We start from the raw sequence: 18,857 nt of genomic DNA, 5'->3' as shown, positions 1-18,857 counted from the left end.
GTCTTGAAATTGAGTCCTAGTAAATTCCCGATGCCGAAATTAGTATCTAAGACAAAAAAATTCATTTCAATGTACTAGCTGGTCTGGAATCAGCGCCTATTTGTTTTATTCAGTAGCCTAATTGGCCTTATGGTAAACTTGTTAAACGACCAACGATGAGGATAAAATCGGCTTTAATACTAATTTCGGCATCGGGAATTTACTAGGACTCAATTTCAAGACAATCAAAAAAGGTCAAAAATTTCATGTGAATGTCAACGGGATAAGTACGCACCTTTGAAGGCCAATTACTCCTGAACAAAAAGTCAGATCAAAAAGATGATTAGCTCAGTTTGTTCGATAATTTTAGAACTTTCAAATGGCCGGAAAAAATTTCCCGAAAAAAGTTTTGCATCTAAATGTACCACTTTTCCGACTTTGAGAGGCCACTGCTCGGTAACGGCTTTATGGAAAAGTTCCGAATTAGAACACAACAAAACTTTCACATTTTCTCTGTTGAATCGCGCAGAAAAAAATCTGACCTAATAAATAGCCTAGAAATGGTAAAGCGTCAAAAGTCCGGATATTTGGTTGTTACGCCCTGTATAATTTAATCGTCACAATATATAGTCTATTATTATGGAAGAGTCACTTTGAAAAATATTGAACTTTAATTAGGATAATGATTAGTTAATTGTTAACAGAATAAACTTGGCAGTTGATGGAGAAACAAAGTTAAATCATATTGAAAGAAAAACAAATTGATAATGGCAATTTAATGATTCCCTTAAATTCATTATTATTATCATAACGGTGCTCATCATGAAAATGCTAAGCTTCATTTGATAATGATAATGATGAAACAAAAAAGTAATACAAGGAGTTTGATTACATAAATGAGTTACACAACTAATAATCAAGTTAATTTCTTTATGGATATTGTTACATTTCATGATAATATTACCAGAATCAGGGTAGTTTTTGCAGCTATTCTTGTGCTATTTCAATTCTTTGAGAATTCGAAAATATTCATCAGGAAAGAATTAATTATGATCTTAATGAATGATGATTATGATTTCGAAAGAGATGAAAAAATAGAAGCAACCGTTCATAGTAGCGACGAATAAAAATCCTCATGAGATTCATGCGAATCTTCTTAATGGATGATATTTCGAGCAAAATAACATGGAATATCAACCACCTCAGAATAATATGAAAGCGAAAAGAAAATTTCTGCTAACACTGCAGAGAAAAAAAAGAGAAAAAGAAGGATAAATTTTAAGAACTGGGAGATTAGAGTTCAATGGGATATTCTTTTTTGTTAAACCTTGACAAAAGTTGTAAATCTACAAACAGATTTCAGGGAATCCACTGGATGGACAATAGAAGAGGAGAAAAAAGGATTGAAATGATGGGAAAACTTTCTGAGTGAATGAAAGTGCCACAGAATTTGAAATCAACATCAATTTAATGTCATCTTTTTGTCTAAATTCGTTTTATTTTTGCATTAACATCATTATCTGAAACACTATTAGTATTATGATATCATTTACATTGAGATTCAATTGTACCCACAACGAGTCATATTCACTATTATCTGTCTGAAAATTCATGTTAACTGCAAAGTGAGTAAGTTGTTTGCATGTCACTTTTTTACGTTATGATTCTGGTTTAGCAAAGATGATAAAATATAAGTAAAGGATTGAATCAAAGTTTGTGTACCTGATTGGTTTTCTCAATAGTAACTTCATCTTTTTTATCCTTTTTTCTGGTGTTATTGTTGTTATATTTCATGATAAATAGTGAAAAAGAAACTCAATATATTTTATATTGTGTAAAAGCAATGATTTTGCTTGAGCTTGTCAAGTTTTCCATTCAAGCGAAAGATACTTTTTCTGTATTTTTAATACGATAAGAAATGAAGTCATTTGGGAGCCATTAAAAAGGCGGGAATCAGTTCATGGAATCAGAATCAAATGAAAGCTCATTGGGTGACAATGAGGCTCATGTTATAAACCAGATTGTTTTATCAATCTTCAATTTGTATTGTTTTTTATTTGATTCGTTCAATTTTTTTCTATTTTATTGAATCTAAGATCATGATGAAACTCATTCTAATACAAATTAAATTAATAGGTTTAAGATTCTCAATGAATCATGCTAATTTACAAAACTATTAATACATTCGAGGCGAAATTTGAGACGATTGCTTTCGAGAGATAAACATGGAAGTTTGTAAGCAAATGGATGAGCAAATGATGTGGTGAATGAGACAAACTGAGAGAGTGAAAAGTAACAAACTCGATTATTGGTTTTATTGATGTTTCATGAAATGAAGTTTTCGTTGCCTTGGTGTGAATGAGCAAAGCAATTTAAAATATTCAGATGAAAAGAAAAAGATGAAAATCATGATTGATTTCAAATTTAGTAGCAAAAAGGTATTGTATTATTATTGTAAATGGGGAAATGATAAGGTAAAAGATTAAAGGACGAGAAAGAAAAACCTCATTTTCACAGAATCAAGTGAAGCAAATGAACATGAAAACAAGTGAAGATTGAAGATGATGAAAAAAAGGATGAGGTAGAATAAGAACTAAAGGAAGATGATGATCATGATCAGCATGATCATCATTCAGAGTAAGAACAGGATGAAACTAGAAAAAAAGAGAGAAGTAAAAATAACTATATAAAAGGTTGACAGAATGTATCAAGGAAGAAGATAAAGAGAGAGCGAGAGAATCTCCATCTTCTATCCTGGTTGTCGGTGTGAGTTTTTACTGTTATCAGATTGTATTACCTCAGGAGAAGTTTTCAGAATAGAGAGAAAAACCTATTTTGGAAACAATTCAAGCAAAGGAGAAGATGAAGATGATAAGAAGATAATTCAGAAGGATGATGTTGATGATAAAACGAAATAATCGAGGAAAGAAAAATACTAAGCAATGTAACGATAGTAATGATAATTATAATAAAAGCAATAAAAAATAGTCTGGTTGTTTAGTGTTACTATTTTCTGGAGAAACAATGAGAATGAGTTATACGTGATTGAATGATATTAGGAATGACTCAGTTTCCATGGAGGAGCATCAGGATTGACCAAGGGAGGTAAATATTATTATTATTTTCATTATGTAACTAAAAGTTAGCCTACAAATGTCAGGCAAGATTGAAGATGACCTTAGGCCAAGAGACTTAAGAGATTTTAGATTGGACAAAAAATTAGACAGTCAGTAAGTGAGAGAGAGATTCAGATGATGATAATGATTCTGATAAAAGTGATAATGTTCATTTTCATCGTCGTTTTTATCTTCATGATGAGTTTGCGTTACCTGTCAGTGGATGATAATCAAAGGCAAAATATTTAGCTTCATGTTAGAGTTCATAAATCATTCATGATGAACTGAGAAAATAGAGAAAAAGATTTAAGAATCAATGAAATGATAATATTAATATTTATTAGTCTCCATGAATGTTAGTTTTTTTCTTCCTCATCCTAATGGCTAATACTTTTCATCTTCATCAGTTACTTGTTTAACATTATTAGTTTCATTTGGTTCATCGTTACCGTTGTCATTTGATTTAACGTCGATTATCATTTATAATCAGATTGTGATTAAATTCATCAGCCAATTCTGATCATCATTTGCACTGAAAAAATACTCTGATAATAATTGTTTACTAGATTATCATGAATTAATGAGAAACAGGATTATTCATTAACCTAACGTTACCTATTATTATTAATGGACATGTAATAACATTCACTTGAATCCAGTCAAAGTTAGTAATTAATTCCTGATTAATCTTGCATATAATTATAACATTAATTATGACGATAAATAATTATATTAGCAGTTTTCAGTTTCCATGATGCTAATCAATGTACATCAAAAACTGAATCTCAACCAATTTAGTTTTGAAGGATAATGAAAAAAATAAAGTGCTCAAAGTGTTTGGTGAAAAAAAAGATACATATGAAAAGTTATAAAAGTTCAGTGTAGTTAATCAGTATCACGAATTTGAATTAACAATTTAAACAATTTATCAAATGATAAACAGTTAAGGTAAAGTTTGGTAACATGCAATAAACTAATTACGGACAATGTGACATTGTTGATTGTTGATGTGATATTGTGATCAAGGTAATTATTGATTTTCATATGGGGTTAATCATCAATATGGAAATTATCATTTCCATGAAAAAAATTCAGTATCATCAAGATAATTCAATAAAAAGACTCAGGGTTTCAGGTTGAATTGTCTTATTTTATTTAAATGGATTAGTTTTCCTTTTTTCTTCAATATTATCTGAATGATGATCTGAGAAAAGTTATTTATCAAGTTAACTGGACAGTTTTATCTGGACAATAAGGAATTACAATCAAGAGTAATCATTGATTAAGCTAACAAACGTTGTGTTGAGTGGCTATCATGATGTTCAATCTAAATTTATTTCAAGTAACTAATATAATTGTTGTTTACTCAGTCAACTTATTATTCAATCAGAGAAACTATTGCTTAATAATTGGATTGTAAATTGTAATTTATTGAAAATGATACAAGTGAACTGATTGGAAATTTAATATCGATTCCGAATGAGCAATAAATTAAAATTTCGTCTTTTAATCATATTCAATTGTCGGTATTGTGCTGACCTCTGCCTTTTCATAATCAAATGATTAACATCATAATTTGTTGACTTAATTGGTGGATGATTGATTGATTACATCGATTGGAATAAATTAACAGACTAATCAAGGTAATTGTTGTTATTGAATTAAAATGTAATAGAATATAATTTTAAGGAAAGTTCTGAGAACTCAAGACTTGCCCTTGAGATGCTGAGATGATTATAATTGATGAAATTTATGATTGATATTAAGAAATAATAGATCATAACAATATAATAGATTTTGAAACGAAATTGATTAATGTAATTGCTTCAATTTAAGAAAGTAACTGAATCAAATTCAAGTTTATATTTGATGAATCCGAAAATTATTTAAACAATTTTAAAATTGTAGAAAGTTAAATGTCTTTTTGGATTAATTTCAAGAGACTTAATCCAATTGGGATGTTAAATTTCTTAGGGCAACTCAATGTAAACAAGCAATCGATTGAATTTTCATTATTCTCAATTTGGGAATTGTAACGATTTTTAGTTTCGTAAACTCTGAACTTCGAGCAAAAGTGATGATTAAATGATGGAAACTGAATGATCAACAGTGAAGTAGAGGATAAACGGAAAGAGACTTTGATTCCAACAGATTATTTGAGAATAAGTGAAAAAATGGATTTTGTCTGATGGAAACAATGTTTACATTTGTCATGAAGATAAAGACGAAGCTCAAGTATGATTTTGATTCACCTGAAGGCACAGAATCCATCAGAGTCTTTATTTAGAATCAATGTTCACGTTTCATTCTCTTAAATAATACAATCCTCTAGAGAATAAACTTCTTTTCAATCATCACTCTCATTTGTAATACATCAATGATGGAAACATTAAGTTGAGTAACTGAAAAGATTTACCAATAATATTGCAATGGGAGACAAAATCAAGAATCAAAGACTATGAATGCCGATGAGAGGAACAAAATATGATTAAATACCATAACGATATTGATTTGGCAAAGAGAATATTAAGATAATTAAAGAACACAAGGTGGAATTGAGTGTTAACGATGATAAATCATCAGCGTATTGTGATCACTTGAGTATATTAATACTTGGATGAAATGAGACTTAGTCTCCCGAGTGTCAAAACGATTGAATGATAATCATTAGAAAGTAAAGGAATTGATTAATTGGTTTACTCACCAAATCGAAGTCATTAACAATCTTATTGTAAGCAGTGAGCCAACGAAGTCGAGATTTTGACATTCCCGTTGAGTTTTGAGGAGCAAATTCGTAAAAAGCACTTTTAGTTTCACTTGGAAAGTTTTCATTGGAAGCATGAGGAGTAATTGGTAGGCCACTTATATCACTTGCATCTTTTATTAGTTCATTTGGCTCATTTGTATCGATTATCGATACTGAGCTAATGCCTGAGCTGTCGATGGTCGATCCTCGTTCGGAAGAAAAGGTTTCCTCTTGAATTTGATCTGAGAAAGTCACTGTTTTAGGTTCACTTTGGGCTCGGGACTCACTTTTCAATGCACTCGGTGGAGGTGGTTGGGTTGATGATGTGGTTGTTGTCGAGGCTGATGGTGGTGGCATCAATGATGGAGGCAGGTTAGTTGTTATTGTCGAGGCTTGAATCAGCCCTGTAGATGAAGAGGCAATCGTGTTTGATATATTAGGAACAGTGACTGGGATAATCAATGAAGATGAGCCCAAATCACCGGTGGAAACAGTGTTGAAAGACATTTGGTTGTTTGAATCGCCGATAAGCCCAGAATCTAAACTGGCAGTTTTTTGATAATTGGGCAGTGACATTGAGGTTGAATTACTTCCTGTTATCGATTCCATTAATCCAAGAGAACCTTGATCACGAGTATTGTCCATGTCAATTGAGGCTTCTGGTGTTAAGTAAGGAGGGGAAATTTCATCTTTTTCAGTTGATTGGTTATAATAATTATTCACATCTTGTAATGTATCTTCATAGTTATCATCTTCTGAAACAGTTTGCCAAATCATTGAATCAGTTTGAATTGAGTTTTTCCATTGTTCTTTATGGTCATTGTAATTGATGTAACGTTGATCATTTCCTACGATTCCGCTTGTATTGTTGATACTATTTTGTTGTTGATCATCGATGCTATTTGATTCTTGACTATAACGTCCAAAAATTGAACCTGATTCACTTGGTTCATAGGCATCGATACTTGGTTGCGATCTTAATATACTCGAGTCCAGGGAATCGCCTCGAGTATTTGTTGAACTGACTGCATTTACCATTCCACCAATCAAATTGGTAACTTTACTTGCTACAGAATTTACCATACTAAAAGAATTTCATATGAATAGAAACAATTAGAAATTAACAAAAAAATCAGCTTACTTAATTACTCACCTCGAACTCTGATTCTGATTCTGATTTCCTGAAATATCAGTAGTGATCATTGGAGCGGAAGCTGATGATTGTTGATACTGAGGCTCAGATGATTGAGATAAACTAGCATCGTTATCAATAGATTGATAATTTCCTTGAGTATCAATTGATGTCCAATTGTCTTGGTCATAACCTGGAAGATAAAAATAAATTCAATTACTATGAAAAGATTCAACTAACCACAATATTTTACCTTCATTTGTACATTGTAATTGTCCATTGTCATCATAATTCGCATCCATTGTGTCACTCCTGCTCATCCAATCTTCATTCATTTCTGGCTCTGTCCCGATACTCGTTGCATAACTTTCGTAACTGTCTTGTCGAGTTGTTTCTTGTTCGTAAAAATTGTACAGTTTATTTTTATCGAAAGGAGGAACTGATGGCATCTCAGGTAAAGATCGTTGAATTATTTGTGATAATTGTGGAAGCTTCTTGGGAATTGCTGATGTTGTCGTGATACTTGTTGGTCCAATTGATTGTGATAAACCTTGTTGATCTAATTGTTGACTATTATTTGATATCGGTTGGCTCATAGCCGATCCAATTTGACTTCCATGAGAAGATGTATCTTCATATTGCTCGAATCCTCCTTGACGTTCGAGGCTACGTTTTCTAGGGATCGGTGGTTGTTGTCGACGAGTTCGAACTGTTGTTGGTGGTGGGGCAGCCATAGAGGGTGAACCAAATTGATTGAAATTCGTGGGAGTTGATATGCTTTTAGTTTCGTCGGAAAATAATGAATCGTCAGGTAAATATTGTTGTTGATTCAAGTTACTATTTTCTTGGGTCATTTGACGGTTTAAAGGTATTCTGTTTGATCTGAGAAAAAGAGAGAAGTAAGAAATGTAATCGATAACAATTAAATTAAAAAAATCGTTCGCCAAAAATTATATTCTAACCTAAATAAGTTCTTAACGATGAAATGAAATTACGATTAATTAAAAGATAATCAAGAGAAGCGAAAATGGTTGATTAAATAAGATAACAATTGAATCTTAATAGAGTCACGATTTAACATTAACCACATGACATGAGCTAATTTTTATATTCAATTGATAAATTATCTTAAAACTTGATTGTTTGGTTTTTCGGGTTCAAACAAGTACCTAAACTACTCAATAGAGGACACTAGAGGCTACAACCTGAGACTCATTATTAATCTGGTTCATTGAAAGTGAGAGTTAATTGTGAATCAATTTTTGTGATTACGGAAGAGAAATTGTTACTATCAGATGATTTGATGGAGGAACGTTTCACTCAAGCATAAAGTTAATGGTGTCATAAAGTAAGATCGATAAAACGAAATAGTAAAACGTACTTTTCATTAAGATGAAGATTGGGTAGTTTTCGATGAGGTCGACTATTGTACGAAAGAGGTTCGTTCTCATCGCTAAGTTGTTTCTTAAATGGCCTGGGAAGTTTTCGAGAACCAGCCATTTGTGATGTCATTGATGATATTGATTCTCTGGTTGATGTTTGTTGAGCCGATGATGATGAACCGGGAACTGTTTGATATTGTTCAAATGAACCTTCATCGATATTTGATTTATTTGGCTGATCAGTAGATAATAATTGTACAGTTGATGATGAGAGGCCAGAATTGGTTGATTGTAGGTGACTGGATGAAGCCATTAATGTTGAAGTTGATGCTCCCATCATCTCCATTGATGTATTTCCACCACCACCCTCACCTCCTCCTCCCACTCCACCATCATAGTCTTTAGTCCATTTCGTCAAATTTGGATACCCACCGAACTGAGAGGCTCCCGCATTTGCATGATGACTACTGTAATTAGGATGTTGTTGTTGAATTGGATAACTAACATCGCTTGTGTAATCACTATCTTCTGAAAGACCTGCTATTGAAAGTAAACACACAAACAGGAATAACAATTAGTTTGAAGAAAGTTAATTAAAAAACAATAACACAAAACAATCGGTTTTTAGATGATTTCAATTTGAAAAGGTGATCAGATAAATTGATAGGAATATGAAAAACGTCAAAATAAAAGCTAATGAAAAAAAGGACCATTTTGTTAATTCACACTCATGGTAATTAGAGTGATGATCAGGTTAATTTAAGGTCAATAATTAGGATAATAATTGAACAAACTCTTCAAAAAAGTGTCAAAAACATTCCCATGGTAATAATTTTCACTCTGTCAGTTGATTGTTTAATCATCATAATCATCAATTCACTTTCTTATCTCATCACAATTGATTGGATTCAATGGTAAAACTATTGGACAATATCAATCAATAATCAACTATCAGCACCAATGAAGTTATAATTAGGTTTTTTTTTTCGTGGAGAAAAAAAGTTCAAAGTGATTATGTTGATTGTCCTTCGAGGTGATGAGTTGACTCTATTATTAAAATGGTCCGTAATTGTAATTAAGATGATGAAATTTAGCTGATAACTTATTGACGTAAATTTGATTGACTATTTTCGAGGTGTTGAGTTAATCATTTAATGTAATATACATGATAATGATTAAGGAGGTAAAATTGTTCACCCCAATCAAGCAATTAATCAATGGCCAATAAAATTGCTTATATGTAAGTAATTTGATGTCTATTAATTTGGTAAAGTTTATTATCGTTAATGTTATTGAGATTCAAATTGTAATCAGTTAATTGTAACTGATTATCATAACGGTGAAAGTTAAATTGGACAAATGATAGAGCTTAAAAAAGGATAATAATCAATAAGGAAATTGATCAAATATTAAGCAAAATAATTTAAATTGTTGTAACTCAATGATGTATTATTAATCACTTCTAATCATAAACATAAATTATGATAGTCAAATTGTGACAATCAGTTAATTTAGTTTGTTTTTCTTTTAACTTTGATGATCAACATCGATTCTTAATCATAATGATCATGATTAGTACTAACGAATGATCAACAATCAAGTTATTACGAAAATACGATTGGGAGAAAAAGAAAGTTAATTTTCTACGTCAACAATTAACGATAATTAACATTTGTCACCAACATTTTTCGCACTCATAGTAAATTAATTGAAATTTATCATTGCAATTATATTAACCAGATGCTGTCAAGTAAATCATCAAATTGTACATCATTTAAGGTGAGTAATTAGACAAGGTTAACATTAATTGTAATGGTAGTCATTAGTCAAATTACAATAATGATTAACAATTAAATAAGTTATTTACATGAAAACAATAACAACAATCAACATGAGCCACTTTTTAATTTAAGAAAAGTGAAACTTATTAAAGAATTGATTACTTTTAAATTGCTCGAAATTACAATTAAACTTTTTCTTCCACTAATAAGATGACCATTATAATCATTTTCCAATGCAACCATTAACCTGATTAAATGTCATCATCAACCAAAGGCTGATGAACATCTAATTTACCTGTTCAGTTCTGAAAGCAGGTCAAATGACATTCATCCTCATCCTTTTTTTGTTATTGTTGTTTGGCTATTATATTCCGACCTAATCGTCTTTTATTATTCTGGTTTGTTGTGTGTGTTATTTAATCAATAATAACGGTGACCTACTATCGACAATCAAGACTCGATGTAGTTACACTTTCGTTTTCCGTTATATCAAGAGAGAGAGAGAGAGAGAAATTGATAATCAAATTACAAGATTGTTGATATTCTTTGGTCAGTTTGTGGTCACATCAACTTATAAGATGATATTTCCTATTTACAATATGATTTACACCAAGTTCATTTTGTGTATTTACTTATAATTGAATGTCAGTTTAGTTGTTCAGCCAGATAATCAACCTAATTGTCTTTTGACAAACTTAAATTGATTTGGATTCATCACCATCATCATTAACTATTATCGCGTCATTTTGTTTGTAACTTTTAATCAAATTATATAGCTATTTGTTTACAGCCTTATTCTAGTCCTTTTAAATAGTAATTAGCTAATTATCATAGATTAATTAACTGATAACCTTATTCAATTTGTTTTCAATCTGATTAGTGGTTTGAAAAGTTTACTTTGATTAAATTGTTTCAAATTGATTGAGTGAAAGTGAGAAAAACTTATGCTAATTGTTACAATTAAATGAAGTTAGTCAATATTCAAGTCTAATTGTAATAAGAACCTAAGTAAACAATTGATTCAATTGTTCAACGTGGTACAAAAGTGCCCATGTAAACTGTTAAGGTCTCATTTGATTCTGAGGTGTTCATGAAATTGATATTAATTATCTGAATTTTCAGGTTTGTAATGGTATTAAAGGGCAATCCTCGATTATTGATTTCTGTTAATCATCTAATAGACTAATGATTATAAAAGTATTCTAACTCGAAATAAATTGAATGTAAAAGAATACAACTTACAGTAAAGTGAGTATTGTTGCATGGCCTTTGATGGATCTTGATGTTCGGGTTGCCAAGTGATTTTTCCTGGTCAATGTAATTATTAAGAAGGTCCAAATTACGACTGAATTCTGTGACATCTTCAATTGTATATTCTAAGAAAAGAGGAAAATAATACAGATGAGACGAGATTACACCATTGTAGATGCTAAAGTAAAGAAAAGTAAACATACCAAAAGGAGGTTCGAAATGAGCTTCAATTAGAATATAATTGCCGGTCGATGTATGAGTACCACACACTTCGCCTTCTTCGATAATAAATTCGGCATCCAGAGATAACCATTGGCCTTCATCCAGAGCCTGAACATATCATCAATACAAATACACAAATATTCATCCAATTAGAAGAGTTAAATTCTAAATATTCAAGATATTATAAAGACGAAAGAGATATTGACCTCTGTAGCCATTGGAATCACTGTCAGGGGCATCCAGTGGCATCCTAATAGCTTGTCCCATAGTAAACCCTTATTCCATAATTCAACTATCAAACCGGTGTCCATACGATTAGTTTCACTGAATAATTTGAAATATAAACAGTCCAAATGAATATCGAATTCAGGGTAAAAGAATAAACTGAAAAATGATCTTAACCGCACAATAATCGCCTCCAATACTTACAATAAAAAGTCCTGTTCCCAATTGGGATTGGAACCTTTGACTGTGATTGTTGTTGATTTAACATTTTGCAACTTGAGAGTAACATAAGTGCTGAATTGTGATGCTATTGAACGTGATTAAGGAGAATTGATCCAGATAATTAATAAGCGATATCACAATTGATTGTGATCCGATCCAATGGAAAGAACCAGGTGAAAACGTTCAATCGAAATAATAATAATGATGAGAGAGAAAGAGAAAAGAGAGAGAGAGGAAAGATGATGAGAGAAAGACATTGGGAAGAATAAGAGAAACAGAATGAAAATAGAAATAAAAAGAAAATGAGAAAATTGTTGGAAAGAGAATAGAAAAATAATACTCACCATCAGGTCCTATTAATCGTGCTCGTCGGACTATCGAGCGAAGGAAGATCATGGGGATCGATTAGTCGATGAAATAAAGAGTAAATTGGATTAGAAAGTGATTAGAATATCAATTTGGCTCAATGGGAAGGGTTGCATGTCTATTACTTGGTAATAGGTCACAGAGAGACAGAGAGAACTGAGAGAGTGGGTCCTATCGGTGTGAGTAAACTCCTTTACGAGGGATTCAAGAGTTAACTTGAATCTCCTTAAAGCTTTGGAGTTGATTAAAGGGAATCCAAGGGTTTCCCGAATAAATGGAATTACAATCAAATGGACTTACCGTTAACGCATAAAAGGGACATAACGGATCAAAATCTTGATAACATGAAATCAAATTGAATGTATTTAATTGAGAAACATTCAATCCAATAATAAAAAATGTTCTCCATTCAAACATTCAAAGGAAATTACATTTTTTATATTCTTTGTCTATTCTCACGAACCTTTTATTTCTCTGTAAATAACCATAACTGTTATTCGTACGGAGGCTGTTTCTCTTACATGGGATCGACATTTCCAATTGCAATTTGCGTTAATTGTTTGGTTGTTTCTCTCTATTTAATTGGATCATTTTTTCTCGTTCATTCAAATGAGTTAGATTTTCATTGTTTCTTTTGGGTCTTCGATCAATTTGTTGTTGTCATGAATTTCCTATGGAATTGTAATTGTTGCAAATGTTTCGAGTGAGAATTGAATGTTTATATTGATACTTTTGATTGTATTCTCTTTTTCTCAATCTAATTGGTTGCTATTTATTTCTTGGATTTAAGCTTTAACCTCAACATGATAAAGGTCACGTTTGCATTGGTTTTAAACTAAAAGCTCGCATTGATTAGTGAGTTTGTTGTTGTTTACCTGTCACTTGGAATCCACTCTAATCCACAAAGATCCGGTTTTGACCAGAGAGAGACTCAGGTCGATTTTGTTTTCTTTTCTTCTGACCTTGACCTGACCTCTTACTCTTGATACTATACATTTACTATCCATGGACGGACTATGATATATGTTATCATTTACAAAAAGTTATTCTTTTCACTTTCAAAAGGTAAAACGAATCAAAGTCAAAAGAAGAGACTAAAAACTTTCCTTTTATAATTTTGTTTCTTCTTTTATTCACAACATTTGCTTGAAATTAACAATTGAGATCGACAATTTAATCTAATCCAATTTACTCAATTTCTTGAGGTACAGAAAAAATCAAAATAATTTCAAAGAATCGATTGACTGGATTGAAATTCAATCAACAACAAATTGATTGTTGTCAATATGAAACAATATTTCTCTGTTTTATTAAATAAATTGCAGATCATCAAGATTTGAGAAAATTGATTCTCACCTGATTCGGATAAATGATTAGATATTTTAATCTGATTGTTGATTGAATTATTCCGCCAAGTATTTAAACTCCACCTTGTTATTAATGAAAAAGTGAAAAGTTTCATGAAAAAAGAAAGAGAATAAGAAAGGAAAATGGTTAAGCCTTTGGTCGAAAAAGAAAGAGATTTTCATAGTGACATCTATTGGATCCTAGAATTAATTTCTCCAAGTGTTAGAGAGTTAATTTCAAATCGATTTGTTTGTATATTCAATTAACTTAATTAATTGTGTTTTGTAAGTAATTGATTTTATTGCAAAAGTTATTCTGTTATTCTGTCTTCACTTTTTCACTCGTTAATCCATTAATCGAGTCTATTTTATGGCTAAACGATAGAAATGTTTCCAATTCCTTACTGTTTATACCATTAACATGCTTTCAACATCTGATGTCAAGTTGATTTTTGTTTCTTTGCTTTTTTTGTATTCATAGCTTGCGATAAATTAATTGATTATTGAATATTCAAAGTCTCAGTGATAAAATGTATTACTGTGACCAGAATCTTGTTCTGTGAAACTTTTATCGGATCAGTTAACCTGGAAAAAAGTTCCACAGACTTAACATTGATATTGTCTTTTTTTTCATCCGTTTCCATTCACATGTTGATCCTTAATCATGTTTTTATTTACTCTTTGGTAGTTGGAAATTGGAAATTCTCAAATCAACTATAACCATCTTATTCTGTTAATTGTCATCTAGTCATGGAGTCACCAACGTAATTATATTCTACTATTATTATTTCCAATTTCTTCTAATTGTTGATCTAATTATTAAGTTTTAGAAAGTTCGCCAATAAATCCATGGGAATTGATGTTCTATTTGATGAATGTGATAAAAGGCCGAGTTGTAAACATGGTAAATATTGAGAATTGTAACAATTTAATTTGAGTGAATTTCATTTAGTTGATGTTTTATCTTCGTTTCCAAGGTCCTGCTTTATTATTGTCCAAGAAGGTTGGTAAAGATACGAAAAACTTTTTCGCCTGTTCTGCTTTTCGAGATAACAAATGTCCTCTATTGAAAAATCCTCTCGATACCTCGAAATTTGTTGTTCAAAGGAAAAAGATTCGAAAAAAGTTGGTTAAAATTCTTCAATCTCGTAAAGAAGAGCGAGCTTTTTGTCGGCGATGCGAAGAGCTTTTTCTCTATCGTGATTATCATAAGCACCAAAGACACGATGTCATTGATAAGGTTCCACTCAAATTGATTAGAAGACCAACTTTATTACTTCAGGCGACTACCAAACGGAAAAAAGAGGCTCAATATTTTTTCGACAATGTGACAGTTGCTTTTATTGTCCAAACCTTTCAAAAGTTAGAGTTCGATAGGATCATTTGTATTGGATGTCCATCTATTCACGAACAGGTAAAAGTTTTTGTCTGCGAATCATAAACAAGAGAAACAACTTAAAGTAACTTTGTGTCTCTATTTACCTTTAGGTTCAAAGTAATAAACGAAGTTGGAACATGGAAAGTGTACTTTTAGATATTGACCCTCGTTATTGTCAATTCTATCTGAGGAAACATTTCATCATGTTCAATATGTTCAATGGATTTTTCTTTGAGGGTCGTGAAGGTGAATCTAAATTAGATCGTTTTCTTCGAGAATGTAAACCAGGAAAAGCTTGTATTGTGATAGATCCGCCGTTTGGAGGTTTAATTAAAGCTCTCAGTTTGACTTTGGACAAGATTCATGATCGATATCTTGAAGTACATGGTCATCCGGGAACCACAGGATCAACTTCTGTTAAATTACATCGTGATAGCTATCAAATGGCGGTCATGTTATTCTTACCCTATTTTAATGAACCAAAAGTGACTCAATACATGAAAAATTTAAAATTAACTGATTACAAAGTGCATTATACTAATCACCGAGCATTAAAGGACTGTCGGTGTCGCTCCTCCTTAGGGTCAATTGTCAGGATATTCACCAACATCCAAGGATATATTTTCACTCTGCCCACCGAAGAGGGTTACAAATACTGCGAAATATGCAAACGATACGTTTCAGAAAACAACAGGCACTGTGATGATTGTAATGCTTGCACCTCGAAAGATGGACGATCACCCAAACATTGTAATATTTGTGAAAAGTGTGTTAAAGATACTTGGACTCATTGTCCGGCCTGTAAAATATGTCGCCTTCCGGGTACCTGCAAACACCCACAGAAAAAAATGTCCAACAAAAAGTCATCGCTCTGAGAAAATGATATTTATTGATAATAAATGAAACGAGAAAGAAAAAACTATTTTATATCAATACAATAAATCATTTTACCTTTTGTTACCTTTAAGACTCAATAGTATTGATTATATTGTGAATTAGATTCTCACATCCAAGATAATTTACTTTTTCTATCAAATTAATTAGATTAATCAATTATTGATCAGTTCGCAATTGTTTCAACGATAATCGAAAGAGAGAAAGTGAGAAAGTTAATCATGTCAAACAATCAAATTGATTCAAGAGATTGTTACAAACAAACCAATTGCAATCAATCGGAATTGATTTAAGACCAGGGGAGAAATTGAGTGTGAAAAGGAACAATTTAAATTCAATTAATTTGGTTGTTGAAACGATTCAATTGGAGACTTGAGTGTTTACCTTTACTACTTAGCTGAGTTGACTCATCAGCTGCCACCGCCTCTTTTTGCTTGTTAACTTATTGTCAATTGGAAACATTTTCATTTAACATTTTAATTAAATCGATTCTCTTCCTATTCCTCTCTTGGTTCTTATGTTACTGTAACAATTATCTACTTAATATTCATCTTATATTCACTCCTGAAGGTCCGATAACATTGATCCTTAGGGTATCATCATCATCTTCATCTTCATCTTCATCGTGTCTGTAACTCAACATTCATTTGATTTGAAACCCAAAATGGCTAATGAGGAATACGAAAGGATCCTTTTGGTTAAAAGCGAGGTTTTGTTTTTCAAAATTCCTCCAAGAACAACTAATCGAGCTGTAAGGTGAGATTCGTTTTCGTAATCAACTCAAATTTCATCTTTTTTCTGATTTCCTTTTTCTCTCATCGTTTGTTTACATTTCAATCTCTCTCTTTCTTATAGAGCTTCAGATTGGAAATTAGATGCTCCTGATTGGACTTGTCGCATGAAATTGGTTGCGAAAGGTGACAAATGTATTCTCAAGGCTGAGGACAAGACCAGTGGTCAATTGTTTGCCAAATGTCCGGTGGATGGATACCCAGGGCCTGCAGTCGAACCGGTTTCCGATTCAAGTCGCTATTTTGTCATTCGAGTTCAGGATGACAACGGAAGATCGGCTTTTATTGGAATGGGTTTTGCGGACAGGGGAGATTCGTTTGATTTCAATGTTGCTCTTCAGGATCATTTCAAGTAAGAATTGGACCTTTTATAGACCAATTAATTTGCCTTCTTACCATTTGTAATCAATTGATGGAATCTGTTTAATCTATAGATTAATTTATGCTTCTAATTGCATTTCCATTTCTCTCTCTCTCTCTCTCTCTCTCTCTCTCTCTCTATTACTCCGATTTTCATGATTCTCTTTTTCTGTTATTCTTTTTAAATCCACTATCCACCCATTTCTTGATATGAATGATGTGTATAAATAGATTGGTTGAAAAGCGGAGTAAATTGGAGCAAGAAGATGCATCCGGAGATAATCAGCCCAAACTGGACTTGAAATTTAAAGAAGGAGAAACAATCAAAGTTAATCTGAATATCTCAGTATGTAAATTGATCCACTTTCACTTTCCAGGATTTACTTTTACTCTAATCTCGTAGAGATATTTTCTCTCAATCACCATAATTCTAATTGTTTTTGTTTTTCTCCTTTTCATTTCAATTGACCAGAAAAAATCAGGGTCTGCGTCTAAAGCTAAAAGTAAAGTGTCTTCTGGCCCAATAGGTATTCTACCTCCTCCTCCGGGTGGAATTAAGATTCCAGGCCCGCCGGGTAATAACAGCACCATCACTACAACCAACTCCAGTTCTAAACCAGTATTCAGTGAATCATCTGCTTCTGATTCTTTGCTTCAAACTTCCTCGAAAGAGGATAATGATCTGCTTGATGGTAAGAGCTTAAAGCGATAAAAAATTAGTAAAATTTTAGTGTAATGGTTGCGAAAAAAAAAGAAAAGTCACTTGAATGATTATCTTTTTTTTCTTCTCATTACTGTTCATTCAGATGCTCTCAATTTAATTTTCTCTTGTTCTTGTCACTTTCACAGATTTTGACAGTTTAAGTCTCTCTCGCTCATCGGCTCCATCAACTGTCCAACAGGACATCACAAAGATATTTGATTCTAACAGTAAACCAAACAACGATTTGTGGGCTGATTTTGAAGGAACCTCCGATACGAATACAGCCAATACCACGACTGGTGTTGACGTGAATCAACAGTCATCCAATAATTGGGCCAGTTTCTGATGAACACGACATAATAAGCGCACATTTGAAGGCAGAAACGCTTCTCAACTCACTTACAATGCAATAACTTCGATACTTATTATTACCTGTTCTCAATCACTTTCAGCTGAATTCAATCATTGATTAACTTTTTCTTTTTCTCTATTTGGTAACTTAATCTTTTATTCCAAAGTTTAGATGATGAAGATGAATCAATCCGAAGAATACATTACATTAATAGTAATCGATAATTAACCGGCAACACAATTGGATAAATTCTATAGATTGATAAGGAAAAACTAATATTCAACTCGTTGATTAACTAATCAACTTCTGTTACTCTTCTTCTTCTTAATTAACTATTATGATCTTCATGTTATTTTCAATCTTCTTCAAACATTCACATGTACTAATGTTGATTTAATACTAGTTCTTATTGAACGAAACAAATGATTTATTTTCTTGGGATTCCAATTGGATTAATATTTATTTTAACAAACAAAACCTGATTTAAAATTAACTATTTAATGGTTATATTATGTTTACAATTCTATTGACTTTAGAAAACAATATTTTCTGTTGATTAGAGTTTATCATAAACATTTGATCGTTACAAAAATCACTCTAATTGTGTAACA

General features: G+C 31.8%; 3 protein-coding genes across 4 annotated transcripts; 2 read left to right on the top strand and 1 right to left on the bottom strand.

The window, feature by feature from the left end:
- Positions 1-4,913: 4,913 nt before the first annotated feature.
- Positions 4,914-11,717, bottom strand: LOC128385660 (putative uncharacterized protein DDB_G0277255). The gene is made up of 6 exons (XM_053344547.1): positions 11,591-11,717; positions 11,379-11,512; positions 8,355-8,895; positions 7,227-7,855; positions 6,995-7,166; positions 4,914-6,925 (listed from the first exon to the last, which is right to left on the bottom strand). Exons 2-6 carry the CDS (start codon positions 11,398-11,400, stop codon positions 5,740-5,742), a joined length of 2,550 nt encoding a protein of 849 aa, XP_053200522.1. The 5' UTR covers positions 11,401-11,512; positions 11,591-11,717; the 3' UTR covers positions 4,914-5,739.
- A 2,215-nt stretch (positions 11,718-13,932) lies between these two features.
- LOC128385809 (rRNA N6-adenosine-methyltransferase ZCCHC4-like) lies at positions 13,933-16,113 on the top strand. 2 transcript variants are annotated; one of them, XM_053344732.1, is made up of 5 exons: positions 13,933-14,053; positions 14,457-14,532; positions 14,593-14,672; positions 14,746-15,182; positions 15,257-16,113. In XM_053344732.1, exons 2-5 carry the CDS (start codon positions 14,519-14,521, stop codon positions 16,019-16,021), a joined length of 1,296 nt encoding a protein of 431 aa, XP_053200707.1. In that variant the 5' UTR covers positions 13,933-14,053; positions 14,457-14,518; the 3' UTR covers positions 16,022-16,113. The 2 variants fall into 2 exon arrangements, with proteins under 2 accessions (XP_053200707.1, XP_053200706.1); XM_053344731.1 differs by having other exon boundaries at positions 14,022-14,053; positions 14,250-14,532.
- A 325-nt stretch (positions 16,114-16,438) lies between these two features.
- Positions 16,439-18,723, top strand: LOC128385811 (NECAP-like protein CG9132). Its single transcript, XM_053344733.1, has 5 exons — positions 16,439-16,796; positions 16,896-17,183; positions 17,423-17,537; positions 17,664-17,883; positions 18,041-18,723. The coding sequence occupies exons 1-5, from the start codon at positions 16,705-16,707 to the stop codon at positions 18,238-18,240; spliced, it is 915 nt and encodes a 304-aa protein (XP_053200708.1). The 5' UTR covers positions 16,439-16,704; the 3' UTR covers positions 18,241-18,723.
- Positions 18,724-18,857: the final 134 nt, after the last annotated feature.

Source organism: Panonychus citri, unplaced genomic scaffold (genome assembly GCF_014898815.1).
Source record: "Panonychus citri isolate SS breed McGregor unplaced genomic scaffold, ASM1489881v1 Contig00050, whole genome shotgun sequence".
Lineage (NCBI taxonomy): Eukaryota > Metazoa > Arthropoda > Arachnida > Trombidiformes > Tetranychidae > Panonychus > Panonychus citri.
The sequence above is the reverse complement of the archived record's forward strand: the minus strand, read 5'-3'. Positions and strand labels throughout refer to the sequence as shown.